At 41.9% G+C, this 10358-nt stretch overlaps 1 protein-coding gene across 3 annotated transcripts; it reads right to left on the bottom strand.

Moving 5' to 3' along the window:
- Positions 1-474: 474 nt before the first annotated feature.
- Positions 475-9032, bottom strand: LOC123070250 (zinc finger CCCH domain-containing protein 13). Of its 3 annotated transcripts, none has more exons than XM_044493348.1 (6): positions 7857-9032; positions 6522-7173; positions 4273-5683; positions 4098-4190; positions 3191-3956; positions 475-920 (listed from the first exon to the last, which is right to left on the bottom strand). In XM_044493348.1, exons 1-6 carry the CDS (start codon positions 8755-8757, stop codon positions 910-912), a joined length of 3834 nt encoding a protein of 1277 aa, XP_044349283.1. In that variant the 5' UTR covers positions 8758-9032; the 3' UTR covers positions 475-909. The 3 variants fall into 3 exon arrangements, with proteins under 3 accessions (XP_044349283.1, XP_044349284.1, XP_044349282.1); XM_044493349.1 differs by having other exon boundaries at positions 478-920; positions 3816-3956; positions 7857-9031; XM_044493347.1 differs by lacking the exon at positions 475-920 and having other exon boundaries at positions 3061-3956.
- Positions 9033-10358: the final 1326 nt, after the last annotated feature.

Below are 10358 nucleotides of genomic sequence, written 5' to 3'. Positions count from 1 at the left end.
CTTTGAGAAAAGCAACATTCATATTCAAAAACAATGCATTAGATGTGACCGGGCATGTTAAAAAGGAATGCATTAGATGTGACCAGCCAGAAGATGATATGCACCTGTTCTTTACAAGTCCTTTTGCCAAGATCGCTTTGATCTGTGAACTGTGGTATATCAATTCTGAAACCTTTTCTCATACCCTTGCTAACATCAAGAATATTATCAGGCTCTTCTTCATTCAAATCACCCACATGCTCCGCTCATTAATACCATGACATTTTTGTGGTGTATCTGGAAAGCCAGGAATGATACCCTCTTTGGTAGGAAAAACACTATTCCCTTCCAGATCCATCAAATAATGCAAGCCATTTTAAAGAATCAAGAGTTGGCCTACCAAGAAGAGCAAATACAACAATACAATTGCCTTAATCAGCACAACTGAGATCCCAAAGCAAATTTGCAACAATTCAAGAATGCAGGGGAAATGCAAACAATATGTTGCAAGGTTTTTCGGATGTTGCATGGACAAACAATGCAAGCATAGCTTCAGTAGGTGCCAACACAACAGGTGTAGGAGTTTGTATACTGTTTGAAAATGCAGGAGTCAAAGTATGCATCCCCATTTGGGTTACTGGGAGCAAAATATCTTCTCCTTTGCAAGCTGAGGCGATGGCACTCCCGTTTGTAGGTGGTTTCCCAGATTCAAAGCTTGACCATCACTTTCTTCAGAGACAGCATCACCCTTGCCCAGGCTGCAAATACAAGGGATCTCTTCTCTTCCCAAGGCATTGGGAAATTAGAGGTCAACTAGCAAGTTTCTTTGGTACAACTTCTCGAGTTCATACTCAGGTGCTTCATATCCCTAGAAACCTTAATAGTGAAGGGCAAACTTGTGCATCCAATGTTTATAGGCTTGATCAAAATTCAAAGAAACCCTGGAATTTAAAAAGGGCAATAGTGAGCCAAATACGTGTTTTGAGAAAACAAAGGGGCTCTCTAACCAAAATACAAAGGAAAAGGATAGGTGCAGAGACTCAACTCTAAACTAAAGAAAGAGGGGTGTCATACTTTATACATTTAATAAACACGTATAGATAGTGACATAGCAAATGATTAATCACAGAACCCATATTATAATATAGGTTCTTTATCTTTTTTTAAAATAAAACTAGAAATGATTATGAAATAAAAAAACTCATATCATAATATATTTTCAATTATTGTGAATCCACTCTAATCGAATATTGCATAATCAAATTCTTCAATTCAAATTCAAATTCAAATTCAAAGTTTTCGAGATTTTTAGACAAGTGGATTAATCGGAGTGTGAGTACAATAGTGAGATGTAGTAGCTCAATGTACAGAGATGTTCAATGTCCAGCGGTCTTAAATCTAAGCAATCTAAATGTAGAGGATTTTTGAATCCTTCATGTAAATTGCCTTTGGTGCCTCCCCTTGTTAAAAAAAACAATGCCTTGTGGTGGAATGTCATACTTTTGTCGATGCAAAGTGTTTATCTCTCGCTCGAAGCTTACGAATAAAGTCAGATATGCCCAGTCCTTGACGTATTTGACAGAATAGTTTTCTTTTTAAAGGGTTTGACAGAATAGTAAGCTGGGCCGTGAGGGATCTCATGTGTTTGTCGCACGCTCACGATAAGTGACGATAGTAAGGGCTTCTATAATGCAAGGTACTTAGATGAAGTGACTAGAGAATAAACCAGTTCTTTAAGCATCAGTGTTTATTTACAAGCACTCATGCTAGTGCTAAAAAAGTACTTGATTTATTGTACGAAACATCTCCCTAAGCCCTTTGCACTGTACTCTTTGTAAAGAAATATAAAAGCATTTAGAACACTACTTTAACGATCTAAACGCTCTTATATTTTTTTATGAAGAAAATACGAACACTATTAGTTATACTCTCTGTAAAGAAATATAAAAACATTTAGAACACTACTTTAACAATTTAAACACTCTTATATTTCTTTATGAAAAAAGTACAAACATTATTTTAGTAATCTAAACGCTTGGACGGAGTACAAGCCTAACCCCGACAATGTTTCTCTGTGGGTATACGGGGTGCCCTGTGGGCTGTGGTGCGGTCGTTGTGCCACTATTTCTGTTTTTTCACTTGTTAACTGAATAATTTATATTAATGGATCGAGCCCCAAGGACATAGGAGTCCAGTTTGACAAAAAAAAGACTAAATTGCATGTGAATCAGCTGTACCCAAATACCCAGCCTAAAAATTGCGGCAAAGTACAAAATATACCTAAGACTTGTAGGAAGGTAGAAATTCTTCCTACGTTTTCTTCCCTTTAGTGACATCAAGTTTGATAAATGTAGTACTCCCTCAGTTTCGAAATACAAGTCCTTCTAGAGATTTCACCGACTACAAATGGATGTATATAGACACACTTCAGAGTGTAGATTCACTCATTTACTCCATACATAGTCTATATTAAAATATCTAAAAAGACTAATATTTAGGAATGGAGGGAGTAATACTGTTGTTATATTGTCCACGTAATCAACTTCCTACTTCCGAAAATACTTGTCATCAAAATGGATTAAAGGGGATGTATCTAGACATATTTCCGTTCTAGATACATCTCTCTTTATTCATTTTGATGACAAGTATTTCCGGACAGAGGGAGTATAATATAGTCCAACTAAAAAATGTTTTTGAGGCACAAACTGTAAAACCACTTGCATCATGAAGCTAAGGGTGCAAGTATAAAAAAGTAAACTTTATTTCAGGCTAAGCGTTGCAATGTGTAGACTATACTAGCCTACAAACAAAATATTGACACGCAACGTAGCGGAACTGGCAGTAATTTTAAATTTCCCCATGATGAAATTGAAAGCGCATGCCTAAGGTTAGTAGTACGTGCACGCGGAAAGACGTGGAACAATGCTGAGAGGACAACTGTAGCGCAAGAACGCGACAAATGCCCCACCAGCAGCTCCTGGATCCCCCACAGGCCCGTTAAGCTCACACCAGCCCACCGGCAAACACTGCACTAGACGGAAAAAATAATGGGTGGTGTATAAAAACCGACGCAACTCAAAATAACTCCAGGCGGAAGGCACAAACCCCTCGGAGAATAAGGAATTAAAAATGAAATAAAAGGTGTTTCAATGTGTACTTTCTGGAGAATTAGGTATCCGACTTAAATTTACCCTACCCTCCACCAACACACCTTCACAATCCTGAGCGCCACTTGCAACAACATCCAACTCCGAAACAAAGTTAGATGCATTCACTTCACCATCCCCAGGGCTGTCATCAGTAACCTCATCCATATCTTTTTCAACTGCTGCATGCATGGAGTCAGCCTCTCCACTGTTAGGAGTAGCCACAGAAGGAGGATCATCCTTGACTTGGCCAGATTGTTCTGTGAACGCTGGAGGCACAACCTCTACAGTATCACCTGGCTCTTCATTTGCTGAAGGAACCTCCTGCGAGCCATCAATATGTTCTATGATTAATCCTGTTGCATCATCTGCTGGGCCATCCACGGGTACGGCAACTGCAGGTGGTGACACATCCTCCATGTTTTTATCAGGTTCTGTGATTGATGGAGAGGCAGCCACCTCCATATCTTCATCAGGACCTGCGGTTCCAGGAGGTGCCACCATCTCCGTGTCACCAGATTCAGTGATTACTGGAGGTGCATCCACATCGCCAGATTCTGTGATTGCTCGAGGAGCATTCACATCACCAGAGTCTGTGATTGCTGGAGGTGAATCCACATCACCAGATTCTGTAGTTGCAGGTGGCCCTTCAAAAATGCCAGTACGGTGGTGCAAGACAGGGTTACTCACCGTCAATTCCTTCAGTGGAGTACGGTCAAGCATTTCTGTGTCCTCCTTATTCTCTTGTGTTGAGTCCATTTTCCCATCAGTTTGCGCTTGGGTAGGAGCCACAGCTCTCTCTGTCTGATTCTTGTGAAGGGCCATAGCTCTCTGTTATGGTAAAAAAAAATGTTAACACCCATATCAAAAAATTGATAGTTAAAGACTGGTATATACAAGTAACATACAAATGAATTACTGGATTCAAAATCAGAATTGGATAATCTTCAAGAGTAGATTGGATTAACTTGCCTGAAAAGTTGCATCGTTGTTCTTCACATAAAATAAACCCAACAGATTGGGGCTTCCCTGTTCTCTACTTATCTTTCCAGCATTTCCATTCTTCTGAGAGAAAAAAAAGCCATAGTGAGAAAATAGGAAAACCATATTAGAGGAAACAGATACATCAAAATAGGCACTGTAATACCTGAATAGAGCCATTCCAAACAACATCAGGGCCACCATTTGCTATGCCCAAGTCTCCCAGCAGAGATGTGCACCTTTTGTACAACTCCGACTCAACAAGATCATGCGACACACTAACTCTCGATAAATAGTTTCTAGAAAATACTGCAGTACCGTTGCTTGACAACATGGAGGCCATGAGTGTTGTTCCCCTGGGAGCATCAGAACTTTTTACAGCACTTGTGACATCACCCTTTGCTTCACGTTTTTCTGAAACCAAATGGTTTGCTTCTTTCTGCTCAAAAGGATTAAGATTGCATTGTCCACCTGAAGACTCTGAAACAGGGGTTGCTAAAGAGTCAAGCTCCTTTTTAGCAACAGGAAATTCAGTGTCAGCCAATTCATTTTGTCCCTTCAATGCATCACCAGTTGCCTCCCACCCTCTGCTGCCGACATGCAGCTTGTTCTGATCCCATTCTTGCCTGCCATACATATAAGGTTCACCACCAAATACACCAGTGCCCCCATTCCAAACTTGTAGGTGAGGGGGGCATGATTCATCGAGCGGATTAGGCCACCCAAATGGGCGAATGTGGGGCGAAAACCTGTCAACGGTGTCATGCATAGGATATGAAACTCCAGTTTGGCTCAACTTCATTTGGGGCCTAAGGTTAAACATAGGTGGGGGGTGAAACTGATGTACAGGTGGGTGAAATCCAGGAGCACCATGCTGCATGGGGACAAAACCATTTGCAACTTGAGATGGCCAGCTCGGTGCATTATTCCAGGCATGCCCATGGCCGCGTCCAGAATTCATATCATTCCTCTTCTGATGGGCATGGAACCTCCTATCTCCACTTTGCGGTCTACGGTCATCATCATGTGAACCCAAGAAGGAAGAATCATCTCTGTGCCTCGCAGGTGGCAGCAGTAGACGATTTGGAGAAGTGCCTGAAAAATGCCCACCTCTGCTTATGGATGATGCAGAGGGTGTTGATTCTCTGTATGGAATTTTAGATGGTGTTCGATCTTGATGAAGTGACCGTTCTAAGGATAAATCACCATCCCGATCTCTATATTTAGTCAGGTTGCTCCTTTCCCCTTTGTTATCAAGACTACGGCCACCGCTAAGCCTACCTGAAAACCTTTGGTCGTTTGAAGATGGGGATTTATCAGATAGCTGTTTTGGTGAAGGATGCATATCTTTCCTTGGTGTTCGATCATATTGTGACGATGTAGAAATTTCCAATGGTATGTCACGTGACTGGAGATCATCCTTCTGTTTGAGCCTTTCCGAAGACCAATTGTCAGTATCCCTGTCACGCAGTCTAGAAGCAGGTGTCCGTTCTCTCCCTGAGGATGTCCTTGGTCGAATACTTCTTTCATCATATTGTATCTCTCTCTTTGTATTATCTGCCAGTTTAGATCCATGCCTGCAGATAATTGATTGGTCAGTTAAACTTTAGAAGAAGCAAGCATCAAAGAGAAATGTAGGCATCATGAACTGCATCAGATTGTTTTATTAGTGCTGAATATCTAAGACTATTTATCAACCAGAAAAAAAAAACTAGAGTTCACAATACAAGGATTCCTACAAGTACTCCCTCCGTCCGAAAATACTTGTCATCAAAATGGATAAAAAGAGTTGTATCTAGAACTAAAATACACCTAGATACATCCCCTTTTATCCATTTTGATGACAAGTATTTCCGGACGGAGGGAGTATTTACCTTCTGATAGGCAAATGTGCAACACATATACAAACAGTCAAAACTACAATATGCTTTTTCTCTGAAATACACAAAATGATAAATTCTACTCCATGCAAGTTCTTCTGTTTGCATTTATCCATTTCTCACCATCAATAACCGCAATAAACACTTTTAGTCATACTCCTATCTGCACATTCATGACCAATATTTACCTAACACACAGTTATAGGGATTATCTCACTCTGAGATTCCAAGTAGCTAATGCTGCTAATCAGCAACCAAATCCATGTAGAAACCTTACAGCCCTCGATTGAGTGATATACACTTACTCAATACACCTATATATGACATCAATAAGCATGCCAAAATTTGCATGGTTAAATTTAAGTGATATCTATAATTATACATGACAAAGACATATCATCTTGCTATTTAGATTAGTTATGATGCTAAAGTGGAGCATGATATCTCCAACAACAAGAGAAGATACAGTACAAAGCTGAAGTCTTCTAATCTACTACAGACTTTCGTATGACGAATGATAAAGAAGAAATGTTACCAGCTTTGATCTTTTTCATGATGAGGATTTGAGCCAGGCGAAGTTCTTGCATGGACTTTACTCGGACTAGAATCAACATTTTCTTGATGTCTATGTTCAGACCTTGCTCTCTCAATCAGAGAATCGAGTCGCCCACTGCCTGAAGATTTTTCCAAATTTCCACGTTGCTCCCGTGCGCTTGGAGTTTTCAGATCATAATGGTCATCATTTTCCTCAGGAAGTCTTTTTCTACCTCTATTTTCCTTGTACCTACTGCCATACTCATCATAACGATCACCGTCTTGAACTATATCTTTTCTGTAATGGCCCTCTGAAATTCGGTGCCCATCTTTTGTGCTCTTGTAATCAACCCTGTCACTTCCATGATCTCGGATCATGCGCTCATCCAGACACTTGTCATCTTGCTGTCTCTTATCCCTTTCATAATCATCCTTGTACTTCTGTTTATACTTCTCATCATCAAACCTTTGTTCCTTAGAGCTCCTAACCTTCCCATGATCATACCTGGACAGAGTCTTCCTGTCATCACTGTCTCTATTGTCAATTGGCCACTTATCTTTGTCTTCCGAGTCGTCTTTTCGTCGGCTGTGTTTATCAGTCTCCCTATCCCTATCCCTATCGGGGTTACTGTGTCTCTCTTTAGCTGGAGTATCTGCTTCAAAAATGTGCACTTTAGAAACCGACATAAGGAAGAATATTATGAAACAATAAAAAACATGTAGAGGCGGGCAGGAAGGAACAAACAGAACAAGTAAATTAACTAGATTGGTAATTTGTTCACAACTTCACACCCGTTCCAAAAATGCTAGACCAGATGTAGAAAAATATGGTTACAGAAAAAATATAAAAGCTACTCGCATAAGTTCCAGAAGATCAGCATATGAGCAAGGCAAAGTTTAATCATATGAATATAATAAGATTATCAGTATGCTAAGGAAATCTCAAATCAGCTCTCCAATGCTAATATCCAATGATAATAACGTTATTAAATTTCTATGGTAGGACAGGGTTTTTTTCAGCAGTTTGGTTAACCAAATAGGTACGATGTATGGAATCAAAGCACAAGAAAAAACAAAGACTAAATGAAAAATGGACTCTTTGCAACCAAGTAGAGACGAAACAGTAAAGTTCAACACTTCTCATCTTATGGGGCCACTAATATTCGTTATATGATTAAAATGGTGGTGGAGGAAAGCAGCACAAGTCCAAATGCAGTCAGAGTATCAAATTAAGTACTGTGTTATGCAAATTAAAGCATGCATAAATAAACAGTAGCACAGGTAGCTGGAATATTATCAGCATTGTCAGGAACACTTCAAACAAGGGTTACCTTACCATTGATCTCTACGTGTCTCTTGTATGAGTAACCCTCATCCTCCCCTCTACTAGTCTTCGAGCCATTCTTCCTGGCACTGCCATCTTCATACTTCTCATTCTTGGAATCGTAGTCTTTCTTGTCCCTCTCCCTATCCTTTTGCCTCTCACGCTCCCGTTCCCTGTCACGCTCCCGCTCTCGTTCCCTGTCACGCTCTTTATCCCGCTCCCTCTCCCGTTCTCTCTCCTTCTCCTTCTCCCGTTCTCTTTCCTTCTCCTTCTCCCTCTCTCTGTCCCGGCCCCTTTCCCTCTCTCTCTCCTTCAGTCTCTCCCATTCTTTCTCCCTTTCCCTCTCCTTTTCTCTATCTCTCTCCCTATCCCTATCTCTGTCATCCTTATGCTGCCCACTACTCTCCCTCCTCCCTGGGTCCTTCTCCTTCTCCTTCTCCGACCGCCGCTTCCCGGAATCACTCTTGGACACAACCTCCTCAACCCTCTCATCCGATCCCGCCGTCCGTCTGCTTGACCTCTTGGGCTCATCCCCTGAAGCCTTGGGCTTCTCCGCCAGCTTCTCCACATCGACGGGCCCAAACACCTCACTCTTAGACCTCTTCTCGACCAAGTGATCCTCACACACGCCGCTGTTCCACCTGTCGCTGACCACATCCACCACCGTCTCCTCAACCCTATCCTTCCTCTTCTTCCCGTGCTCCGAGTAGCCGTTCCCCGAGCTCACCAGCTCCTTGGCCGATGACGATCTGCGCCTCTCTGGCTCGGGATCTCGCGGAACCCTAGCCACGGGCGGGGCCTCCTCCCGCGGGCCAGGGGCGCCAGCATCCTCGCCCTCAGACTCCGACCGCTCCGCCGAGCCGCCCCGCCTGTGCGACCGGTGCGACGACCTGTGGCGCGAGCTCCGGGGCATGGTGGGGCCAGCCAGAACCCCGCCTCGAATCGCACCGCGCTCGGGGCGGCGGCGAGGATGCGAGGGAAGCCGGAACCCTAGGGCGCGCGAGATCCAGGGGATCTAGGCGGCCGTCGTGGCGGCGGGGAAGGGGAGGGAAGAGAGTGGACCCTGGCCCCGGGCGGCTAGGGTTTTTGGTGTGGTGGGGAAACAGGATGGGAGGAGTGGAGGCGGCGGCGACGACGAGTTCGTGCGTGGAGAAAATGGTTCAGTTTTGTTTCGTTCGGCTTTGGATTTGGAGGGGGTTTGGTGTGGTGTGGTGCGGTGCGTTCGTCTCGTTGGCCCGGGTGGTTGCTCGCGTGCGGCCGGTAGGGGCGCCGGCGCGGGATTGGACACGAGAGTCCATGCACGTCGCCCGCGGGTCCTTCTGTAGTCGAACGTCCGTACTACGAAATCGAGTCGAATCCGGCCGGCGTAAAGCCATGCATGTACCGGGAGTATTGTTATTATGTGTGTCACTAGACAATATTAATTACTCCTAGATGGTATATATAGAATTAAATGAAGAAAAAAAGGATCGAGCATTTTATCAGGGCTAGCAAACATACCCGTGCGTTGTAACGGAAAAAAGAAAGGCATCCCTCGTGCAAACACCCGACGACATCAATAAATCTCTTGAAATATTTCACTGTACTACATGACAAACAACATGATAAATGCAAAAAATTAATTTGGCTCCCGGGCCCAAAAATATCTTTTTCAAATGTCAAAAAAATCAACACAAAAAATTTATGTGATCTTAGTCACATAAAAATGCTACCTGCAAATTTTGAGGCAAAAATGTTAAGCATTTTGGCTTGTGAAAAAAAGACTAATTAAAGACCAAATGTCACTTCAAGTTTATTTATTTTTCACCGACGAAACATTGCTGCTCCATTTCGCATGAAGTTTGTGAAACATACTTGCGATACTAACACGAGCATCTACAAAAGATCGGAATTCTTTGAAAAACAATTTACATTCTTACGAATGTACTGTTCATCCGGGAGCACATGCTCCTAGGAGCCAATGGTGTTGCACAACTAAATAAATATGGGATGAATTTTTAAATACACTCAAGGTGTTTCCAATTTATATTAGACAAAATAAATATCTGTCTACTTGCCGGTACGTGTCTCCAATTTATATTAGACAAAATAAATATCTATCTAGTTGCCGGTAACTATTTGCGCCTTTTCTGTCGTTACACCTCGGTCATGCCCAACAAATATTACACTATGATGAAAATAACAAAGTACATTTTTCAAATTCACGAACATTTTCTACAAATTCATGAACATTTTATAAATCATGAACATTTTTTGTATTGGCCTGCAAATTCATGAACAATTTTTGAATCGACAAACATTTTTTGAATTGACGACCATTTTTTGACTCGGCAAACATTTTTGAATTGATAAAATAAAGTATGAATCGACCATTTCTTTGAATCGATGGAACTTTTTGGAATCAGTGAACATTTTTCGGAAATGCATGAACATTTTTTGAATCAATGAAATTCTTTTGTAATTCATGATCATTTTTTGATTTTCTAAACATTTAAAAAGATCATGATTTCTTTG

The sequence above is a fragment of the Triticum aestivum genome, chromosome 3B (genome assembly GCF_018294505.1).
Source record: "Triticum aestivum cultivar Chinese Spring chromosome 3B, IWGSC CS RefSeq v2.1, whole genome shotgun sequence".
Taxonomy (NCBI): domain Eukaryota; kingdom Viridiplantae; phylum Streptophyta; class Magnoliopsida; order Poales; family Poaceae; genus Triticum; species Triticum aestivum.
Note: the sequence above shows the minus strand (reverse complement) of the source record. Positions and strands in the feature narration are given on the sequence as shown.

Excerpts from the sequence above, each read along its gene's own strand:
- LOC123070250 (XM_044493347.1), bottom strand. The coding sequence starts at position 8,757 with ATGCCCCGGAGCTCGCGCCACAGGTCGTCGCACCGGTCGCACAGGCGG. Across the intron at positions 5,684-6,521 it reads CATGAAAAAGATCAAAGCTG|GCATGGATCTAAACTGGCAG; the intron begins GTAACATTTCTT and ends AATTATCTGCAG. Across the intron at positions 4,191-4,272 it reads TTTGGAATGGCTCTATTCAG|AAGAATGGAAATGCTGGAAA; the intron begins GTATTACAGTGC and ends TTTTTCTCTCAG.